The sequence below is a fragment of the Ammospiza caudacuta genome, chromosome 1 (assembly GCF_027887145.1).
Source record: "Ammospiza caudacuta isolate bAmmCau1 chromosome 1, bAmmCau1.pri, whole genome shotgun sequence".
Taxonomy (NCBI): domain Eukaryota; kingdom Metazoa; phylum Chordata; class Aves; order Passeriformes; family Passerellidae; genus Ammospiza; species Ammospiza caudacuta.
This window is the reverse complement of record NC_080593.1, coordinates 132,767,191-132,791,483: the sequence shown is the minus strand read 5'-3', so window position 1 is coordinate 132,791,483 and position 24,293 is coordinate 132,767,191. Positions and strand designations below refer to the sequence as shown.

General features: G+C 40.1%; 1 protein-coding gene across 2 annotated transcripts in view; it reads left to right on the top strand.

The window, feature by feature from the left end:
- Nucleotides 1-24,293, top strand: part of CPQ (carboxypeptidase Q) — a 144,771-nt gene that overhangs the window by 3,400 nt on the left and 117,078 nt on the right. Inside the window, exons 1-2 of one of the 2 annotated variants that reach the window (XM_058815388.1) lie at nt 14,010-14,060; nt 14,470-14,928. In XM_058815388.1, the coding sequence (XP_058671371.1) occupies nt 14,054-14,060; nt 14,470-14,928 (466 nt within the window). In that variant the 5' untranslated portion in view covers nt 14,010-14,053. Of the gene's footprint in view, nt 1-14,009; nt 14,061-14,469; nt 14,929-24,293 lie in introns of those variants that run through there. The other variant, XM_058815395.1, reaches the window with a different exon arrangement.

Genomic DNA, 24,293 nt, shown 5'->3' with positions numbered 1-24,293 from the left:
TTTTATTTAATGGAGAATATTCAGACACCTGGCTCCTTTGGATTCTTTCCTTTTTTTCTGTACTGGTATTAATAATAGTAATATTTTATCAGACTCTTTAGGTCTAACTAAGATAGGCCTCTTCTATTAATTTTCTACACAGTTGAGAGAAAAATGTAGAAATCCCTTTGGTGCTGTTGCTGCCAAGAGAGGCTTGATAGAAGTGTCTAATGAATAGACATGGAGATTAAAATACATCTCTAAGAATTTATGTATTTTGGCAAAGTGTTTTATTGTACTACACACTGCAATCAGAGGTATGGCAAAAGACTTGTGATCTTACAACCTGACTTTAGGAGAATACCAATGCTGTTTTAAAAAAGAAAATATGTCAGTCAAATTTATCTCAATTCTCTAAGATTAATTTTAAATCAATGATCGTTATGTTAGAGTAAGAGGAGGTTAATCTCAGGTCACTTATCAGAGACATTCCTTGCATCATAGGAGTTATAAACAACTAAGGTTATTTTAAACTTGCCTGAGTGGCCATCTTGCATTCAGTACAACAGTGAGAGTTTCTACAGGCTCAGGATTTGCCCAAACCTGGTTTCTGACCCCACAGACTTATCATCTTGTCCAACTGAGAATTGTTGTCACCCTTTTAAAGCCTCTTTTAGGACTGATATTAGAGCACAGTTCTGGGTTTAAATCTGTTGTTCTCTATGTGTTTGGGTTTTCTTCTTTCTTTCTTTTTCTCAAGTTGCTGGTTAAGGTGACTGATCTTTTGCTTAAACGTAGTGAAATTACCTTTTCTGTTTGAATACACTGTATGAAAGGGAATGAGACCACTCTTCTGTCCTCCCTGAATTTTTCTAGCTTTCATCTGCCACAAGTACATTGATACACTGTGCCTTTAATATTTTGTGAGTTTTTTTTTCCCAGAGGAGGCACTTGACTATGAATTTACTTAAAGCAAGTGAGTCCAAAGGAATTTTATGTTTCAAGTAGCCCCAAAAAAGGGGCTAATGTAATATTATGCATGTGCCAATAGTAATTCGAGAAAGAAATGTTCTTTCTGGAGGTCTGATATGATCTGAGCCAATAGTCTCCATTGGGAAAGCATCCACTATTTTATCTGTAACATTTGCCGACCAGAACTTAAATTTGATTTGTCTTAAACGGTTTCCCCTTCTACTCTGCACACGTTTGGAGATTAGTGTTTCTGATTCTCTTGGTTTATACTGTTCTGAATCACAAGGCTGATCTAGTTCTCTCTCTGGTCATGTTCTCCTGTACAAAACACAGGTCCTCTTTTGTGGCAGACTATGAAACACTTCTTGGAGTTTCAGTTTAATGAAAATCTTTATTGTTTTGGAAGCAGAAAGAATTGGAAGCTACTAATTTCTTTGAGATTCACCATATGATCAATCTTTAAGAATGATTCTGTCTATTACTGCAGTGGGCTATTAATATTTTCTCCTATGACAACTAGGTAAAGCAGACAAGTGCAATACTAATCTCAGGTAATCTGTTCAGTGCTGTTGAAAAATACACAGAGCAGACAATTTCTGCCTCAGCAATGCATTGTGAGATACTCAAGAAGGAAAACAAAGTCAGCTTGGTTTTAATTGTTCAGTTTGGTTGTCTTGAAATAGCTGTTGAGTTAGCAATCTCTAGAGGGTTTTCAGTTGAAAAAAGTCTCAGGAATAGGCTTGGAAAATTCTGTGTAGGCTCTGGGTTACTGTCCTTGAGCCTTTTACCTGCAGCTGCTGCAGAGTTTTCCACCCCATGCTCCCTAGTGGCCTTTGGTCAGCCAGGTGGCCATGAAAGAGCAGAGCTGTCTGCTCGTCAGAGCACAGGGACTTTTGCAGTGCAGCCTTCCCTTGAGTGGTACATCTTTATTTTCTCTTTGGCAGTAACCTCCCAGTACTAATGCTCATTTAATTTCTACAAACAAAGCAAAATTGCTATTTATGGATTGGTTCTCAGCTGCTGATCAGATGAACAAGGTTCTGATGTAAGTGAATGCCACTTTGAAGGGCAGAATGCTTGTAGCTGGGATCTAGATGTACTTCAAAATCCAAATCCAAATCTGCGTCCCACTCAGTCCAGGCTGGTAAGATACGCATACACTGATTTTAATATACACTGCTCCAGCAGGTAGAGTCTCTGATTTATGCTTCATTTTGGATTTAGGTCTTACAGCTAAAGAGAGGTCTTGCAGAAGGAGTGGTAGTGAGCAGGAATGTCTCTGTGGCTTCAGAGAGTAAGTGAATGAGGGCAGACAGTGCTTGTCTCCAGCAACCAATGCCATCCAAGTCAGCAGATATATTTTGTTTTGCAGTGTTCTGTGGTGTACCCTACAGTTGTTAGAAGACCTGGCATAGCCAAATGCAATGTATCCAATACAGATGGATTGTACTGGGCTCTTTGGTAGTTGTACAGCAACTCTTCAAGCAAATCTGGCAATGAAAGAGGCTTATAAGAAATACGGAGAGAGACTTTTTAACAGGGCATCTTGTGATAGAAAAAGGGGTAATGGTTTTAAAGTAAAAGAGAGTCGACTTTGACTAGAAATAAAGGAGACATTTTTTATACTGAGGGTGGTGAAACTCTAGCACAGGTTGTCCAGAGAGGTGGTAGATGCCCCCATTCCTGAGGACAGTCAACGTCAGGTTGGGTTGGGCTCTGAGCAGCCTGATCTAGTTGAAGCTGACCCTGCTTGTTGCAGGGGGATTGGACTGACCTTGAACATGTCTTCCAACCCAAACTGTTCTATCACTCTGTAGTGACTTTCCTGAAAATCCAGAACAAGAGCAGTTGAACAGTTGAAGATAGGAATGGGAGCATAGCAAAGTTCCTTTGAAGAATCTTAAATAAAAATAACTGTTGGGAGCTTATCAGTATGTGAACTCTAAACAGAAAAAAAACCAGATGCATACTGGATACATAAAAATTAGTTAATGTTACCTCCCAAAATGACCAAAATAAAACATACTGTCTTACATCGCCTGTGCCTACAGACAAGTGACATAGGAAGGATGAAAGTCAGCTATTTTCCCTGGAAAACATTTTCAGCTGTGATGTAATAACAACTGGGCTTTTTGCAGCCAGCATCACTGCAACTGTGGGTAACTGTCTATGTAAATTCAGCTGCTCTTCTGAAAGCAAAACGCCACTGCTTTTAAAAAGGCCTTAATCTAGGAATTAAATAGGACGATGAATTTGAGAAATGTAGGCTTCTTGCTGACCTTGCTTGCTCTCCAGGTGTTTATATTTAAGTACTTTGTGCTCAACAGGTATGACTTGTCAGTAAACATGGGTTAAGGGGTGTAGGGTTATTGTTGCCATCAGATGTGTTTCAGGGAATAACTGGGAAGTTGTCATAGAGGAGTAGAACCAAAACATAAGTGTAGTCACATGTGGTGAAATCATCATCCTGAAAGGATCAGCACTTTATGAAGAAGTCAAAGATGCTTTTCAATGAAGGAGCATTAGTAACTTCATGTGAACTCTATTTTCACCAATTGCCTCTGCTTGCAAGCTGATGTATATGCTGTGTATTTTCAATAAAATCGAAACCAAGTGTACATGATCCTCCAGTACCAGCTCCATTTTAACTTGGAATTGCTTTTAATTAATCAACAAACTGACATTTGCAACATTTGGATTTACTGAAGGATGCAGAGGTGTCATTTTTAACTCACACTAGTAACAGTCAGAGTCTCAAATGTTTGCTAGTTTTTTTTTTCCTTGCTGTGGATAAAGCCCTCTGAATTTGATGTAGTTATGACTGAACAATTGTGTGGGTTTCAAAACCAACATTTATAGCTAAATCAGGTAGACTGCTCCAAGTGCTTTGTTTCTTCAAGCTTTTGTCTCAATGGTTGATCTTGTGACTAGAAACAGTTTAAGGCCACATTCCCAAAACTTTTGCTTGCAGAAGGCTATTGTGGAGGAAGAACCAAAGCCAGAGATATCTTAATTCCCTGAACTCTCTGCTAATTTTGGTAGAACTGTATATAAATATCAATTTAAAGACTGTCAAAGTACTTTCACTTTTTGTTGTGTACCAGGCATAACTTGTCCAGCAAAGCCAGGAGGAGTTTGTGGCTGTCCCCTGGAATAGCAGAAGGATGGGAGGAGCAGTGGGGGTATGGAAGTGAAGCTGTGGGCTCTCTGGACTCTGTTTGGCTGAAGTCCCTGTGTGCTTCCTGAGCTCAGGTGCAGTCACTGCACTGAGCCTGGTGTGTCCTTGTCAGTGCTGATGGGTTGGTTTTCTCAGAGGCACGTACTTTGGAGTTTGGCAGCTGGCACCTCTGTGTTTGCCTTATGCAATCTGAACTGTGCAGAAGTATTTAAGATCTAGGAAAAAACTCCTGTCTGTTTTGTTTTCTCCCATAATTTCTTGACATAATCTAATCTCTGGGTATTATTGTCCAGGTGCAGTATCAAAATCAAATGTAAAGTCAGGGAGATATCTTAACATTTGTAGAGAGGGTTGATCACATTCTGTCACTGTCATCTCTATATAATTAGTGTGTTTACTCTGTGGTATATCTTGGGGGAGGTGGTTGCTTGGGATTTTTGTTGGTGGTTTGTTGTTTGTTTGTTTTTCTTTTTTCACTTTGATTGCCAGTTGACATTTTGTAATATGACCATTTGCTTCAGTGCAGCAAGCTTTTGGTCATCTGCTCTTGGTAGTTTCAGAAGAAAGGGGCTGAGTGGTTATGCTAATGTCTTTCCTGTGGCAGCTGAAGCACTTGGAGGTGTCACTTCTGGGTCCCTCCTCTTCCAATTGTTGGTTCTTTTTGGCTGTAGTTGTAAGGCATGTCACCATGTCTGTGCAGTGAGTAGCACAGGGGACCCTGATGACAGGGCTGTGTTAAACATTGCTCACAATAAAAAATGTTTAAAAATTAAAAATAAATTAATAGTGATATATGTCTGTTGTCCTAGCTGGCTTTTTTATCCTGCAATAGCAAAATGGTTTGACAATTTCTGTCTTTTAAATAGTAGTAAAAAGTAATTAGAAGTTAAATACAGAATCACATCTGCCTTATGCATGGTAAGTGTAGTGCTTCATGATCAAAAGTGTGCTGCACTGGAGAGTAGCTTTGATGAAAAAGTGGTGCTGGAGCTTTCTTCCACATCAGAAAGAGGTCTGGTTTTGCTAATTTATTTCTCAAAATTGGCCAAACCCCAGATTTCTCTCAAACTCTTTAAGTAAAGTATATTTATCTTGCCAGCAGTCTGTTACATTCAAGCTTTTAAAGATTTTTTTCTCTTTCTTTTTTTTTTTTTTTCTCACATTTCATTGCATTCTGCAGTTGGATGATGGCCCCAGTTGTACATTGCCACTGACCTGTAGCCACTTGTTTCTAATGCTGATATGTTGGAATACAGTGTGGTATTTGAGTACCAGTATTATGCTCTAATGAACATGATGAGATCACGAATGACATACTTCATAATATATCTCATAGAAATGAATATCTTTATAATATAAGTAATATAAGTAAAGAAATGTGTGCATCATAAAGATAATTTTTCTGTCAATTGTAATGAGAAATTCTTGATCCTTCACTTTTTTGTATAGTTGCATTTACAAATTTTTGTTGTTTTGGAAAGGGAAGGTTCATTGGATGTACCCTACAGTAAGGAGGGGAAAGAATAAAATAAAAGTTCTTAACAAATGTAGCAATATGTAGACCCAACTTCTCAGCTTCACAAAACTACTTTATTGCTTTTTACTGTAGCAGTATGAGGAGCTTACCTTTTCTTGTGACTGTAGAGAAAGACTGTATGAAAAAATATGACAAATTAAATATTCAACAGTTGCAGTTATTTTAATCTGGAAGTTTTGTTTATTAATATTCTCGGATATCTTATATTCAGCATTGCTGAATGATTATTGACTTAATTTGAAATTATTGTGCTACTTATAGTTTTACACTGGGACTGTAGATGTATGGAGTAAAGTAGCTAAAATGGTTGGATACTTTTGAAAATGTTGGTATTGCCCTTTTTTGGTCTTTTTCTTTAAGGTGTTTAATGTGCATAACTTTTCTCTGAACCTGCTGACTTAAAATGAAGGATTTTGTTCCACATTGAAAGCCAAAAGTGCTTTGTAGATGTGTGGTTGTGGAGGCATATTATTCTTGTCATATATGAAAAGTTTCTAATTCTGAGGTGGTATATAATATATATATAGCTGCAAACATCTGGTGCAATTTTTGTTAAAATTCAGTAGAAAAGTTGGTCTGTTGCCCTCCTGTTACACATTACGTAATTAGTAACAAAGGTTGCTTAATTTGGTGATTCATTTTGGCAAATGTCCTGACCCTTAGTAGTGTAATCTGTAGTTGTCTTTAAAACTGAGATTTAATTGTTGGAAGGAGAAACTCAAAGTATTTAGATTTTCTGGCCAAAATCTAGAGCACACACGTGTTCTGTAGGACTGAACAGCCTTCTGCTGGAACGCTGCTTGGAGGCACATCAGGAAGTACCTGCAAGTGCCTGATGCATGGCAGGGGATTCCTTTTGGCTTTCACAGGCGTGGCAGACCAGCCTTTGTCAGCAACAGCCCTGTACTGACTGTCACTAACAGACCTTGGTTTGCTCCTGTACAATGTCTGTCCATCAATTTTAGCAGCTCTTGCTATCCAGAGGTGTGGATTGATCATGTGCTGATGGCTCATACCTTCTGTCATAGGCTTCCTCCTGGTAGGGAGATAGGTTTCACCATTTGGCTGGATGCAGTCTGATAGTTTTTCAATAAAAACTCAGAAGAAAAATATTTAACATCTGATTTGTAGGAACGATTTAACTTAATACAGGATGGAAGATGTCTTGTTGAACATGTTTTCAAAAAGAAACTTAGTTTAGAATTTTGGGTGGAAGAAGTTTAAGCATAAGTACTGAAGAGGTTGTGAGAGAAGATTTCTCTGGTTATGTTGCTTCCTTAAAAAGGGAGCCCTTCTCACCTGTAGGAAAGGCTGACACAAAAATATGCAATTCTGAAGAGTTTGTGTCTCAGTAGTTTAGGAATTTTGTGAAACAGTACAAGATACCTGTCTTGCTTTTTACGCTAGGGCAATAATGGATTTGAATGAAGTTGCACATAAAAATACCAGATAATTGTGGCCCTGTTCTTGTATGTGTTGATTTATTTGTCCAAAATCATTCCCTCCCGCTCCACTCAGTTGTCTCTCAACATTATCAGTTGGCTTTAGCTATACATTTTGGCATTTAATGTAATATGAACAACACTGTATTTTGGTTTCATTGTTTCCCAACTGCCTTCCATTCATTAAGTATTTCTCTTCAATTCTCATTTAAAAATCCCACTGAATTCCTATCTTTTGCCTCTGAAAAGATAATGTACTCCCTTGTGAGAACTATATTTTCCATGCTTATTAAGAAGAATAATATCAGCTGTTGTGTGGCTCAGGCATTGTTCAGTGTTTGTGGGGGTTTTTTTTGTTATTCTTAACTTAATTATTGTCTGGACCACACCACTTAGAGAAGTAGCTGGCTGATCATTTCTGTGGTTTTGCTGATACAGAATTTGGATAAAGTATGCTGGATACAGTATCCAGCACATGGATTATGGTGTGATTCTTCAGGATTATTGCCATCCATTTCAGCAGCATCTATGGAATGAGAATATATCAAGGTAGCCTGTTACTATTCTGAGGCTTGGAGGTGAGGAAAGAGGGAGGAGTGGCTCCTTTTGCTGCTTCCTTTCTGTGTTAAGCTGTAGTACTTCCCCCATACTGACTATAAATAGGGTATGAACTTCTGCCAAATGGGGAACTGTGGCTGCAGTGTCTCTTGGAATGTTTGGATTTTCTCAGTCTTAATCTTTATGGAGTTCTTAAAACTTTTCACTTCCTATTATGTCTACATAAGTCAGTATCACTACTAGAGCCCATATGGTCATAGGTCATGGATGTATCTTCAATTGTAGAAAATCAAAATAGTTCTTCTGAAGTTGGTAAAAGTAAGAGCTCAGGTGTTTCCTTTGGTGTTTTAGACTTTGTGGTCCAAGTAATAACATTATCCAAAACCTTATATCCTTGTTGTGTTCTACTCTTCTTTACCTTAGTTTTATGATTCAAAAGGCTAATTTTAAGGACTTTGTAATGTAAATGATATTTACAACTGTGTGTGTTCCCCAGCCCAAGATTTTCCAACTGATTAAATGTTCCCAGATGAGGAATTATGACAATTCTGAAAAAGCAGTCTTTGAGGAATGTCTGCTTTTCTGCTTCACTCTTCAAGATCATAAAGCTTGTATTTCCCCCACTTCCCATCCACCCCTCCTCCTTATCTTTATAAGTGATGGAAGAACTCTATGACTTTATTTTTAGGCAGAAATCTCCGCCTCGTTTTGCAAGTTCACCTAGCCTCCCAGCCATCCTACTCCACAGCTGTCACAACAAACTTTTTTCCAGTGCTATTAAATGTATCAGACATCACTCTGCAGCATGTTAGTTTGTTACCCTGGGGCTTTTCAGTCTATTCTCATGTCATCAAAACCACTGTGTGATTTCAAGATTTCCTCCAATCCCTGAAGGAAAATCAAATGGTGGTAAGGAAACTGATAGATACTCTGCAGATCTCTAGCAATTAAGTGGTTAATAGCCTCAATTTATTGTTTTCATTCCTCATTTCCCATAACCATGACTTCTGTGAACTCTCTGTACCCTTTTGTCTGTATTTTCAACTGGGATTTTGGGAAAACCTTGCCACACTGGAGAAGAAGCAGTGCTCTATCTTTGTTTATCCTATTTTTATGCCCTCTGCTCCACTTTCTGTTATCTGATTGCTGTAGACAGTAATCAATCAGTTAGTAATCAATCTCTCATCTGAGAGAGTCTTTTTCCTCTTTCTTTTATTCTTTTCCATCTGTAATATTTAAGTAATTTATATTGTAATGTTTTTAATGGTAGAAATGCCAGTTAGCCTGATTAAAGTTTGGATGTGCCCTTCTTTTATATAAGGGCACCATTGAAAGATGAAAATCCCAATGAGCTTGCACTTTAGCATCAAAGACAGCGGTTAGGTACAGACAAGTTGGCCCCACAATAAGTGGAAGTATCCTTAAAGTAGCTACTAATAAATGTGTCTTCTGACACCCTCTGCACTACCTGCATTGTATTGTTTTGTACATTTCATTCTTTCATACTAATTTGAGCTGGAAAAGACTTGTTTTCTGCCTTCAGTTTATCTTTTTCTTCCACATGCTTAAAACTTTTCTCCCTTGATTTTTAAAGACCCTTTCAGCTTGTGTCTCTGCTCTCCTTTCATATTCCAAATTACACATCTAGTTTGAAAGACATCTTTTGAGCTCTAGTCCAGAGTGCCTTTTTAAGCAGGGTCAGCTGAAGCAGGTTGTCCAGGCCCTAGACAACCATGACATTCCATGCTGAGAGAGGTTTGCAAATGTCCCTGTATGGACACTTCTACACCATCTCTTTGGCCAACTCTTCCAGTGTTTGACTACCCTCACTTAAAAAAAAAAAAAAAATAAAAGAAAGGTGCCTTCGGTGTAATTTAATATATTTCAGTTTGTTTCCATTGACTCTTGTTCTCTTGGTGGGCACCACTGGAAAGAGCCTGGCTGTCTTCTTTGTTCCCTCCCATCAGGTGTTTCTATCTGCTGATTAATCCCTCCCTCTCCTTCAGGAGAAGAAAATAATATTTTCTTCTCTAGACTGAACAGTTAAAGCTTTCTCAGCCTCTGCTGATAGGGATACTGGATACTCCAGTCCCTTAATAATCTCTGTGGCCCTTTGTTGCTCTCTCCAGCATGTCCACATCCCTCTCATCATTTCACCTACTGGGAAGCCCAGGAATGAAGAAATAATCCAGGTCTGGCTTCTCTAATGCTGACTAGAGGGAAAGATCACATCCCTCTGCCTGCTGGCAACACTCCTGATGTGCAGCCCATCAGGCTCTGGTCTTTGCTAACATGAGGTTTTGGACTCATCCTCTGCCAACTCCTTTCCAGCTGGGTATGCCCAGCCTGTCTTAATGCATGGGGGTTAGTCTTCCCCAGATGCAGGATTTATTGAATTTATAAGGTTCCTGCCTGCCTCTTCACACAACCATCTACACAGCCACTCCTCCCAACTTCCCATCATTGGAAGCCACACTCTGTCGAAGCATCTAGATTATTAATGGAGATTTATAAGAGTTCTGGACCAGGTATGGACTTTTAGGGATCACCACTAGCTACCATCTACCAGCTAGATGTCACTCAGAATCCTCTGAGCTTAGCTGTTCAGTTGATTTTCAATCCACCTCACTGCTCATCCAGGCTATACTTCATCACCTTCCCTGAGACTTTTATGGAGACTGTCAACTGCCTTACTAATGTAAAAGGGAAAAAAATCCACTGCTCTGTACTCATCTACCAAGCCAGCAATTTTGTCCTAGATGAGCATCACGTTCATGATGCAATTTCCCCTTTGAAATCCATTCTAACTATTCTGAGTCACCTTCTTGACCTTCATACGTGTGGAAGTAATTTTCAGGATTTTTCTCCTGTCCGCTTGCCAGAGCTCGATGTGAGGCTGACTGGTCTGTAGTTCTTATTGTAGCTCATTTTATTTCTTGCCCTTCTCAAAGATAGGAGTGAGGTAACAAGAGTGGCCTCATAATGAAACCAGCTCTCAATGTTTGTGGGTGCAACCCATGAGGCCCCATGGATTTATATATGTACAGTTTGTTTAAGTGCTACTTGGTCTTCCACACTCCAGACTTTCCCTTTTAAATGTTCTGCTAGTATTTTGCAGGGAAAAATATCTCTTCCTGTGAACTGTATTCAGAGCATTTCCTTCTTTCTGTATGGATTCAGGTACTGCTATGGCTGGATGCTCTCTTTCTGCTTCATGGACAATAAAACACATTGAACAATTTTGATTGCCCTGTTATTTTTTATTAATTCAGCTTGCACTGTGAAGTTCATTTGCTGAGTCTTAACTAGTTAGATGTAGAAAAATAAGTAATCTCCTTTGCTAGATGATTCACTGGGGTGATAAAGTTGCAGAGACTGGGAAAACAGATGTGTAATTCTTTCCCTGGACTAGCAGTGGAGTGATTCTCTATTGCAGTCTGAGTATGATGTTATTTTACCCAGCAGGGAAATATTTCAGATAGCTGCTTTTGAACAGATTATGCTGGAGTATTCAAGGAAAGCACAACAAATTACATTCCTTTTTTTTTGTTCTTGACCAGGGTTTGAATTAGTTATGTTCCTCTTACAATGCATTGGAGGCAGTGAAATGCTGTGCAACACAGAAGTGTTGCACCCACAAAAGTTGTGGGAACATATCTGTTCTCAGTGTTGAGTGGGAAATTCCTGGAAGAAGTATATCTCTTAAATGCAGGTCCTCTGGGGCAGTCTTTGGAGTGTGGATGCTGCTGGTTTTGAATGAGGCTAGGAAGAATAAAGAAAACATGTCTTATTTAAGGGAAATGTGATAACTGCAGTCGCATCTGTCCATTGAAAAAAAATGCATGAAGTTGGTAGCTGGGGGCTCTTTGAGGTGGCCAGTGCTATTTAGATAATCCCTCTGTGCCTTCTGCGTAACAGCTAAGTGTGTCTGCCTTTTCTGGTAGATTTTGCAAACCCTTAAACAAACAGACCCCCAGACATTAGGTTTTTGAAACTCAGTCTACAGAATTGTGTTACTCCAGTCAGCACTTACCCGATTTTTATGCTGGCTTCTTTGTGCATTATGAACTTCACAAAAATCAGGGAACAAGCGTGGTCATCCTGAGAAAATGACTGATGTCTCTAGAGGAGGATGTCTAAGAGCATGTAATTAACTGGCTAAGGGAAAGTACATGAAGAAAGTGCAGAGCATAGCAATAAAAATACACCAATACTCTCTGTGTAGTATAACCACAAATAAACAGTAACTCAGACTATAAAAGGCATTTTGCAGTTCTCAGGCAGTGTCCTGACATAACCCAAGTCTTCTGCTCCTGGTTGTGTAAGACCTTTGCCTTGTCTGTCTCAGAGAAATCTCTGTGATAGATTTATCGTTCAGAGATAAAATCAATGATGATTTTTTGTCATTTTACAAAAACGATGCTTCACTGTGAATAACTTATTACTTCCTTGATCTCAAGCTTAGGGGACATTTGAATAGTTAAGGAGAATACCTTAGTATTCCTCTATTGCTAAAGCTATTGTTTAAATTGCTGTTTATGAAAAGACCCATAAAGGTCTATGAAAAGCTGACAGTTTGTGTTGGTTGTCATATGATCTAGGCTTGGTGACTCCAAAATGATTGTATGAGTGGTTTTTTTGTGGGCATTGGGGTGTTTTAGTTTATTTGTTTCTGAATTTTGGTGGTTTATGGATCCTGGAAATGTGGTTGGTATTCTGACTCTTTCTGTGTTTTATTTCTGCATTGCACAGCCAGTGTTTCACATGGCATCTCATGGGTGCATGCCTGGTGGCTGTTTCAGATGGCATCTTATGGGTGCATGCCTGATGGATTATCCCCCCTTTTTGGGAGCTGATCAGAAGCTCTCATAAATGTTTGGGTTGCCCCTTCCCACAGACAGCACAGGGAGACAGGGCATGGGGGTTTTGGTCAGTTCATCACTGAGATTTTCTTCTGCTGCTTGGGGAGAGGAGTCTGTCCCCTGTGGGGCTGTGGGGTCCCTCCCACAGGAGACAGCTCTCCATGGACTTCTCCAGTGTGGGTGCACTCCCAGGTGCAGCAGCCAAACCCCACCTGCTGCACCGTGAGTCCCTCCCACAGGCACACAGCCCTCCCAGAACTGCTGTGGTGTGTGGGTCTCTTTCCATGGGGTGCTGTCTGCCATGAACAGGCTGCTCCAGCCTGGAGCAGGGGCCTGCTCTCTCCACCAGATCACCCACTGGATCACAGCCTCCTCCAGGGATCCACCAGCTCCAGCATGGGCACCTCCCCACAGGCTGTGGGTGGATCTCAGCATCCCCCATGGATCCCCATGGGCTGTGGGTGGATCTCTGCATCCCCCATGGATCCCCAGGGGCTGTGGGTGGATCTCTGCATCCCTCATGGATCCCCATGGGCTGTGGGTGGATCTCTGTATCCCTCATGGATCCCCATGGGCTGTGGGTGGATCTCTGCATCCCTCATGGATCCCCACAGGCTGTGGGTGGATCTCTGCATCCCTCATGGATCCCCAGGGGCTGTGGGTGGATCTCTGCTACCCCCATGGATCCCCACGGGCTGTGGGTGGATCTCTGCATCCCTCATGGATCCCCAGGGGCTGTGGGTGGATCTCTGCATCCGCTGTGGATCCCCAGGGGCTGTGGGTGGATCTCTGCATCCCTCATCCTTCTCTGATTAGGAGCAAAAAACCTGTGACTTTGTTTGGATTTTCTTCTCAAGTATGTCATCACAGAGGTGTTACCAACCTCTCTCATTGGCCCAGTTTTGGCCAGCAGCATGTCCATCTTCAGAGCCATCAACCATTGGCTCTGCCAGACATGGTGGGAAGCTTCCAGCAGTTAGAAGAAGTTAGGTAAGAACAGTTAAGTAGATGAAAAGAAGTAAAGTGTTATAATAATAATGATGATAATAATGAAAAAATAAAAAAGCCCAAGAAAAACAAGTGATGCACAGTCCAATTGCTCACCACCTGCTGACCAATGCTCAGCCTTTCCCTGAGAAGTGATCAGGCCCTTCCAGTCAACTCCCCCAGTTTGTGTACTCAACTTGGTATGGAATATCCCTTTGGTCAGTGTAGGTCAGTTGTCCTGGCTGTGCTCCCTCCCAGCTTCTTGTGCAGCTCCTCATTCACAGAGCATGAGACACTGGAAAGTCCTTGATTTAGGGTAAGCACTGCTTAGCAACAACCAAAACATCAGTGTATTATCAATGTTATTCTAATGCTGAATTCAAACCAGAGCACTGTATCACTTACTAAGCAGAAAATGATCTCTATCCTAGCCAAAACTAGGTCACTGGAGGCATTGGAGCTAAAGCTTAAATCTTTTTAGTACAATAGAAAGTACTTTTCTGATTATGAAGATGGAGATCAGGAAGAACTTTTATTCATGAATGGTATAAGAAAAGTTTTTGTCTGGATGTTTTGTGTAAAGGCATTTGATTTGACACTTCTGAAGTCCTGCTCCTAACAGAAAGGAGATGCAAAACTCCTCCTGCATGGGAGCAGCCCTGGGTTTTGATGCTTTGAAGAATGTGTTTATTTAAAGAGATGCAGCATTCCAAGAATATTTCTAAAGACCACAAAGTTTGTGTCCAGTGGTCTAAATATCTTTTTCATTTGCTTTCAATAACTCTGTCTTCAAGTTGAGTTTACTTTTCTGTTAGTTCTGATCAAAGCATTTTCATGATAAACTAATTTCTTTTCATTTCATTTCTGTCTGCCAATCCAAATAACTAAAAGTATTGCTGATAGGCATATGGCTTTTTAACTTTCTTTTTTTTATTATTTTTTCCTCTCCAACAGGCCATCTGTGGAAAAGAAGAAAGAGAAAAAAAATGAAGCACTTATTCTTAATATTTCTCATGAATTTATTACACCAGTATGCTGGGAAATCTTTGAGAAGAGATGGAAGTTCCCTGAAGTCATTTGAAGACATTAAAAATGAGATAGCTGGCTATACTGATATTGCTAAGGCTATTATTGATCTTGCTGTTCATGGAAAGGCTCAGAACAGATCCTATGAAAGATTAGCAGTTTTTGCTGACACCATAGGGCCTAGACTCAGTGGTTCAAAAAACTTAGAGGCAGCCATCAAATATATGTTCAGTGCCCTGCAGAAAGATGGGCTAGAAAATGTGCATCTAGAGCCTGTGAAAGTACCACACTGGGAAAGAGGAGAAGAGTTTGCAGTGATGCTGGAACCAAGGAATCATAGCATTGCTATTTTGGGACTTGGGAACAGTATTGCAACTCCTCCAGAAGGTAACACTTCCTTTTGGAATTACATGTGACTTGCTTTTTAAGAGAAACTGTATTGTACCCCTGATAACTTCTCTCAGTAGTCAAACTGTGCTTATCTTCTTGCTATAATAGTTCTGCAAAACAAGATGCTATTTTCCTAGGACTTTTCTATTATGGCATGGATGTGGCTGGTGCAGTTTATGTTAATAGAGTCTGGTTGAACAGACTTGTAAAATTAGAGTTGATTCCTGAACTTTCCATTAAGTTTATACCTTTTTTTTTTTTTTTTTTTTTTTTAAACACTGCTGAACGTCATTTGCGAAGATTCTGGTCCTCCATTGTGGTTGGTAGGAAGAAAGTTCTCCATGGGGTGTCAAGTTGACACATGATTTCTCCTTCTCTTCATGTGCCCTATTTTGCCAGGCTCAGCCCTTCACTCCTGTGAAAAGCAAGGCAGCAGGAAAAGGAGATGAGCTTGGAGAGTTCAAGCCCCTCACTAAACCTAGCAGTTGGTATCTGTGTGCCCTTCCCTTCCCTTCCCTTCCCTTCCCTTCCCTTCCCTTCCCTTCCCTTCCCTTCCCTTCCCTTCCCTTCCCTTCCCTTCCCTTCCCTTCCCTTCCCTTCCCTTCCCTTCCCTTCCCTTCCCTTCCCTTCCCTTCCCTTCCCTTCCCTTCCCTTCCCTTCCCTTCCCTTCCCTTCCCTTCCCCTGTCTCATGCTCAGTTTGGAACTCACTGTTCACACTGTTTACATGCTCACTTTGTCACTTTCCTGTCACTGAACTGTGTGTTGCCTTTTAGATGATCATGTGTGATATGTCACTCAGGAGCAAGAATAACCATTAGCTGCACTTAACAAGATTCTGGTCTTTTAAACCCCCAAATATTAGATTGCCTACAAACAAAATGATTTATAAGATTCTCTATTTGTACTTACTGATGTGAGGCTTTGAGGATTGTTATTTAAAGGCCAGATGAGAACCTTCTTCTGTGACTGCTCTCCATAAAAAACAATATACTTATTCCTAGACCACTTCAAAAGCATTTGTATTCCTTTATGAGAAAATAAATTTAGTTTAGGAAAAAAAAGGTAACATTATACTCATAATTTTTTTTATGAATTGTAAATTTTTGTGATAGAAAGCTTTCTGTTTGAAATGAAACAACATATAAAACTGTTGGGTTTAGAAAAAATATATAGCTCGTCAAAATGCAACAAATAAAACTGGGTAGTTTAGGATATGCTTGGAATAAATTATACTTGGTTTGCAAAACTGCTGCTGTGAATTTTATCTAAGACAGTTCTGTTATATTGAGGTAAACACATGCCTAAAATGCAAAGCAACTAGAACCATTACTATCTGTTTGTCCGATGAAATGTGCAAGGTTTAGTATTTGATAGGAGAAAATTTAGAGCAAATTTTAAGCCTACAACTTATTTTGTATTCTTTCCAGTCTTATTCCAAGCTTCCTAAAAAGTAAGCTAAAATTAAAAGGTCTTTTTTGGTGTTTAGGAAGTGTTGCTGAACCTGAAAAGAGAACCTGCAATTTAATTTTGGCAAACATCTTCACATCCTGAGAAGTCTGTTTTTCATTTCTCTTTCTTACTTGTGTAGTTATTTGCACTTGCCTGGTTTTACTCCTAGGTTTGCTTTTTTTTTTAGTGATATACTGAATTTACATGTTAAAAATACTCAGGCTAATTATGTCCTTCTTTTTCATCTGTAAAGATCCAGTATCATGAAAAATATGATTGTATTATCCAGTGCTGGTTCAAAACCCCCACATCATTCTTTCTCACAATTTCACTTTCCTCTGAGATCTGCCATGTTTCTGAAGAGGTATGTGTGTTGGTACTAGAAGACTTTATGGCAATGAAATCTCTCACAAAAGACTGGGACATTTCTCACACTTCATGGAATAATTTTGATTAAATTACTTACCTTCTGACTCTCCTACCATTTGTGCCTGTTCTGATTTCTGCTGGTCTCATCTCACTGTATGCAAACTGTGACAGGTTTTTGTGCTTGGGAAGGTTGTGTGGGGTAGCTGGTCCCTGGTGAACACTTGGCTCTTGTTCTGATCACTGGACCATCCTCCTGGCTGATGGAAATGTCTCATAAGAGCTGCTCATCACCAGCCTCTGCAGGCAAGGGAATCAAAGGCATGCTGTTGGGAAAAGTGCCTGTCCTAAAACTCTCACTCATACCAAGCATGGAATAAAAAATGTGTTTATTATAGTTATTATTAAAACCACTGCATTATCACTTCTGAGGATTGTTGCGGTGCCTTATTCTTAATAAAAAGGAATAGAAGGCTGCCTTAAAAGGCATCAGAAATAGTTGAACAATTTCCCTAACTGAGGGATTATCAGCAGTTCTGATACATCTTGTTCTAGGCATGAAGGTGTGGGGGTATGACTCTTCCTGTAATCTAAATAATGCAACTCAATATGAGATGCCTGATGCCAGTTATCATGTTGTTACAGTACTGTTGTTACATGGGATCAAACTAGGGAGATCTACTGCTGCTGTGCTGAGCTTTGGCAGAGGGATGTTTTAAAGGCTGAAGCCTGTCCTTCAGATGTTGGCTCTATGATGATTCTTTGCCTCTAAAGTGGAATGTGCAGATGATTGCTGAAGTTGTTTGCTGTTAACTTCATAGTTACTACTTGTTTTAAGTCAGTGTTCCTGTCAGGATATGTTCCAGACCCCTCAGTTTCCAAACCACTGTCTCAGTACAGCCCAAACAGATCCCTTCCTTGACACTACTGATGCCTGTGAGACAGAGTTGGACTTCTTGTCTTTTAAGGTCTCTGAATGGGGTTAAAGTTAGAGGGGCTAACTCCCCCATCCCAGCAGGAGATACAGGAGACCATTTCTTGCTTTTTCATCTTTTCAGTTATGTCCTGTATTCCTCTCTTCCCATGATTTGGCCCCAGACTTGTGGCCCAAGAAGCTAAGAAAATAGGAGACATGGACAGAAGCTTAAAACTTGGTGCTGGACTTGGTGTCTTTTGGTTCTCTCAGAGCCCCTCCTGAAGCTCAGCACCCCAAGCAAGTGCTCAGGAGGGCTCTTCATTACCATAGCAATAGCCTAAGGGCAGTTAGAAACCTGGTGTCCTTGGGGTTGCTTTATTATGCTGTATCCCCAGTTGTCTGTTCTGTTTGTGCTGGATATTGAGTTCTGCACCTTTAAGACTGGTTCTGAGTGAAGAAGGGGGAAAAGAAGAGCACAGTTTGTTTTCAGAAACTGCACTCACTCCTCTGAATTCCTGCTCCCGGACTGTTGTCTGCAGCACGGACAGACAACGTGAGAGCTCTTCTTTGCTTTTTAGTTAGGTTTTTTTTTAGCTAGCTGAGGCAGAGAAGTTCCCTGGACTGTGTTTTTTCTTTTTCTTGAAACTGTTGAAACCTGCTCTGTATTGAAAACCCAGAAAAACACTGGGACCTCACACCTGTGGCCCATCATGGTTTGGGACACAGCATTCTCCAGTGCAAGAGGGACTGATAAGAGACTGAGCAAGCTGAGTTACACCCCATGACAAGGACTTTCCTCAATTTGCCATCTCTTCAGAACATCGAGAGGTTTTATTGTTTAATATTATTCATTTTTTATGCTTGTAAATACTTTGCTTGTTAAATAAACAGTATCTTCCACTTTTCTCCAAGGAAATATTTTCCTGAACCAGTTGGGGGAGGGGCCACTTGAATTTGCTTTCTAGAGGGACCCCATTCAGATGTTTCCCCCCAAATTTGCCCTAAACCAGGACACCTGGCTTTGGATGTTGGAAATGCAGGGTTTAATTTCCCTTCTGTCCATGGAAATTCAAACCAGTGTTTTCTAAGAGGAACCCAATGGCTAGAGCACATGCTGAGGTTGGTTACTTTCCATTTCAGCATACACCATGCAAGTGTAGAAAAAATCTGCAATGCTTCAGGGCAGGAACAGGAAGCCCTAAATAGTAGCAGTATTTTTAGCTATGAAGTCCAAGCCAGTCCATTGACTCCAGGATACCAAGAGTGTCTCTTCCTGCAGGTCTTCTAACTCATGCCTATGGCATTGAAACCCTACTGGGATGTGCACAGAGCTTTTCTCATTCATTTGATTTTATGAGATTTGCCCACTTTCACTCAGATACAGAACAGTTGGATGATGTGCAGGAGGCTTTTCAGTACCTTGTGATCTTGTGGATAAAATCCTACTTTCTTCTTCATGACTGGGAAATATGCCAAGATGTCGAGTTCCCAGATTCCATCTGATTTACAGCAAAAAAGGAGAGTACAGAAAAGGTTAGATTTTTCTATTGAAGAGGAAAAACCTCCAACATTCTCCCTCTCCAAGTGTATTCCAAGATCTGAAGGTGCTGGGTCAAAGAGAAAGTTTTCACTTCCTTTGATCTCTTTACAAGGAGGGAGTCACTTCACTGCCCACTTTAGTGACAGGGAGAGAAGAAACATAAAAGAGAGTGACCTGGATTTCCAGAAATCAGCAGGGGCTGAAAATAGTCATCACCTTGAAGAAATGGATTCCTAGGTAGCAAACAGGATTGAATGATAGAAAGTGCTTGGTTTTGGGAGCTGGAAAACTAGGGGTTTACCATATTTAGTCAATGTCCTTGTCTCATTTTCAGTGTTTCAACATTGGCAAGACATATATATATATAGAGAGAGAGAGGCTGTGTTGATTTCTGGTGGTACTGATTATATCTCCCAAATAAAATTGTTGCTTTGAGAATCCCATAATTGAAGGAAAGTGGTAGTTTAGCAGATGTTTGACCATAAAGTATCAAAGAGTTCGTTTTTTTGCATGTGTTTTAAAATGCACTTTTTTTACCCTGATGGGTGACCATGCCCTTTAATTTTAAAGAAATACTGACAAGCAGAACCAACTTCAGAGCAGCCTGCCTTGAAATGTCTCCTCAAAAAAAAGGAACAGTCTCTGTTTTTTTATATACTGTTGGTTGCAGCAAAACTGAAATAATAAAAATATGAAAATGATCCATTGGCAGACTTTTTCCTATTTTTTGTGTTCAAGGGATTTTTTTTTGTTTGTTTAACTGTCAACATTTGCTCCAGCTGTGCTCTTATAGGTGATAGGAGCTTTGCAGTTACATAATATGAAAGCAATTCCAGTCTGTTCTGTATAAAATGGGGATAATGTTGTCTTGAAGTTGTTGGTGTGGGCTGTTGCTGTCGGTCCACCAGGAATGCTGCTGAAAGAGGTGGTCTAGCTCCTGTCCTCATTGATGCATTTTGTCCCCAGTGTTGATCATCCTCTTCTTTATCTCAGTGGTGAAGTGGATTAGGGAATTCAGCTAGATAAACAAAAGGCCAATAAAAAAGTTATTTTTAAAGTGTATCAGAGGATTTACCCTTAGGTTGCCAGCATTTTGGATGACCACTGATCTCCTGGAAGAGATGCTTCTGGAGGGACTTGGGTACCCCTTAGATGAGGGGTTCAGTGCTGAGAACAGGGGTTGGAGAGAGTCACAGGCATGAGAGCACAGTGCACAGCAAAGCCCTCCTGTCTTCACTGGATTCCTCTTCTTTCATGTGTGAGGAGCTATTGATGGACATCTTGAGACCATGAGCCTCAGTATTGCATACCTGAATTGTTTATTACTACTTAGAGTAGCACTGCTTGTACTGTGGTAATTATGCTTCTGGTTTTCATGGAGCGTAGAAGGTGACATTTGTGAAGGACATCAGACACTGTGGCGTTCACTGGCCCAGCATCTGGGCTAGAAGTTAGTGCAGTAGCATTTCAAAGATTTAGAGGGTAGAAGTATCTGCATGGCTTTGAGATGGACATGCTGTCTGGGGACAACATGGGTTCCAGTTGCTACTTTAACCACTGTTCAGGTGAACTGTGTTGATTGCCAGTGGTAAACAAGTGAATTTTCTGGTCTTGTCTTTTGCATCATCACTGAGTTGAGGGTGGTTACCTCAAGGCTGTTAAGGCCAGGCTGAAGCTATTGAGGGCAGGATTTGAGTATGATTTTCTGCATGTGAGAGGTATGCAGACACAGCTGGATGGCCACATTACCCTCATCCCAAGGGATAGCCAGCAGTGACTGGCACTTTTGGCTCACTGCCTCAGCTCTTCCTGCCTTGAGCACCTGTGTCCTCAGGAACTTATTTTTGTGGATCTTAGTTTTGGGTGCCTGATTCTCCCTACACATTGCATAGCAAGCCTGTGCTCTGTCCAGGCCAGCACCTAACCTGTTGCCCCACTCTTTTGGCATCCAAGGCTTTGTGCTGGGGATTGGGACAAACCCATTTCCTCCTAGGATTTGTGCTGTGCAGTAAGCTACATGTCATTGAAACCAAACTGTTCTAAAGAGATCCAGTACTTGCTGGAAATTTTAAATCATATTTGTAAAAAAACCTAACTATTATATAGTGTATATTTTTCTCTGTGTTCTTAAGGAATGGTACCATATGTTTAGTCTCTGTGCAAAACATCAGAGCTGAATAGCCTCATATCCTTTTTTATAACTGTCTCGTGTAATTTTATTTTCATGAAGTATTTCTCTTTGCTGTTCCACAGAGTAGAAGGTCACATTTTCTAGAAGTATAGTTCATATTTTACAAAATTCTTCTTCCTGATAAAACCCTCTTCTTCATTCTACAGTTCCCTTAAAATATTTAGTATTTGCTTCATATTATAATTATTATATTAGTATATGTTTATATGTGTGGACAGAGCAAATGTGTTTCTAGGTGTTAGAATATTTCAGATTTTCAGTACATGCTAATAATTTTTGAGGGGGGAAAAAAAAGAAGTGATGATATTAATCTTTCATTTGCTTCAGCCTGACACAAAACCTTAATTGGATGAGGTCATTAGAAACAAAGAATTTGAGTCTGTTTTTCTAAAAGTCTAGTTGAAATTTGTGGAGCATTGCAGGAAAGCTGAATGAATTCCTGGAGAGTTTTTGGAAAGCAATATGTTTTTAAGAGTGGTATGCTAGAAGTTGAGGAGGAAAATGTTTTCTGAGCTGATTTTAGAGGATGTTGAACTTAAAAAAGGATTTAATGCCAGGTCTCTAATCTTACTTAGCTTTGAAGCATATATTTGCATTTCCCCTCCACTCCCCAAGACCTTCTTTCCTTTGACTTGTCCCAACAACTGCCTTATCTCCAGACAGACATACCTACCTACCTACCTACCTACCTACCTACCTACCTACCTACCTACCTACCTACCTACCTACCTTTGTATCATATGACCCATGCAAAAAAATTCTAGGCTCTGTGAAAGAAACTACCTTGCAAATGGGCACCAGACAGTGCTTGTGGGCTGTGTCTGAAAGAAGCAGGGCATGTTACTTTTAATCTGGAGAGTTGCTCAAGTCTGAAGGACAATGGGAATAGCCAGACTAAGGTAAGAAAAGCTTGGGGCTACTGCTTGCATGTTTCCAGGGTCAGCATAGAATACAGTACACCTGATGAAGTAGCTCTGGGCTAAGTTAGCTTTGTGGGCAGAGCTGAAGTAGAAACAGAGAAATCTGGGATGTTGCAGGAGATGAGGTGTGAGAGTGGCTGGTGTGTGAGGCAGGGCTGCAATCACCACGTGGGGGTCAGGCACTGTGGCTGTGGTGTGTTGTTGCTCCTGCTCTACCATGAAGGTCTGTCTTGATTTCCTGCCCTGATATCCTGATGCCTGGTTCTGATGAATGGGGAGGTAACATCCTGTCTCCTTCTTGCTCTCATGGCTACATGAGAGGCCAGGACATGTTTCAGATACATCTCCTCCAGTTTCAGAATTTCCACTGTTGTCAGAACAATTAGATGTGTTGTTGACTTTTTGTGTTGTTGATACTTCTTTTCTAGATTTGTCTTGTCTAGGCTTAGAATTACTTTATTTTAGTTGTTTTCAGCAAAAATTGCCTTGCCTATCAGCTTATTTATTTGACAGTGGTAGCTTCAGTGCATGTGGGTCAATAGCATCACTGTTCCATACTGTGATTTGTAGAAGAAATCATAATTCTTACTTTAGTGTGAAGTAAATGAAGTTTAGGAGGTCCATAGGAATGAGTTGTTTGCTTGCTGCTATTGAAAAGAATTTATTGTCAAATTAATGATGACTGCATTTGGCTTTGTAATTGGATCTCCAAGGTACTGATCTCCAAGACGTGTCCTTGCAGTGCCTGCTGCACGATCCAAGTGGAGCACTGGGGAGAGATAAAATGAAATAGAGATTGCAGTATCAACCACAACTTCTCTCGTGGAAAATGAAATTTTGCAGATACCTGGCTTTATTTCCAGTTGCTTGGTTTCCTACCCAAAATTATCCTGTTGCTGGGAGGTTCCTTAGCTAGGTGGCTGAACCTGCCATTAATTACAAGCAGTTTGAGTCTGCTAGTATGCTCACCTGCCTGCCAACAGCAGCTAGTAATATGTGAAGGTGATTCTTTGGTTTGCCTTTCTAAAACATTGACAGGTTAAGGTAAGAATCTGAATAGTTAAAATTTTGATCCCTCTCACACTAGGCTATTATTGTAGCTGAAACTCACTTTTGTTGTAGCAGTAAATGTCTGTCCTACTCTTAGTGGTACATTCTAATGAATCCAAACTTCTGGAATGGTTTCTTTAAGGTTTTGAAGTGTAATTTCATCTTAAAGAAGCCGTGAGCCTGGGCACACGGATGCTGGGAGACATTACCTTCCTATTTTTCTAAGAGTTTTTCTTGTTTATTGTGGCTTTAAATACAAGTCTTTGAAATCCTCTAAATAATTCTTATTTCACACACAAAAAACCAACAACCAACCAACTGGGAAAAAAAGGAGAATAATTTTGTTCTTAAAAAGCATGATAATTTCACTTCATTCTGACAAATCCTTGCTGGAGGATTTGTTATTAGTTTCAGCTTTCATTTATGTATTTTGTGACTATCGGATGAAATGTACAACACAAAAATTTCAGACATCCATTACTTCTTCTATATTTAGAAGCAAAGTACCAGCCCGTGTTGTTAAGCAGTCTCTACTTATCTCTGTAACCAATCAACAAAATTGAATTTTCAGCATTGTGGTCATTTTAATTAATTCTCAAATGCTGTGAAATATAGTTCCTCAATTAATGTCCTTAAAAGTTAGAAGGATTCTCTGGCTTATCTGTAACATTCTTTGTTTTTTCAAGTAAGATAATACAGCAGTTTAAAACTATTCCAACTATTAAAAACAGATTGGGGTGGGATCTAACTTAATGTGTGTGAATTGTCCTGCACAGGAACCTGCCTGTGTTTTCTGTATCACGAACTGGGAAGTGTGGATTCCTAGAAAAACTCCCCAAAGGAGATCCAATAGAACTGTTATATTCTCCTGATTTAAATATGAAGATGATATTATTATTATTTTTATTAAGCACATTGCAAAATTTGTT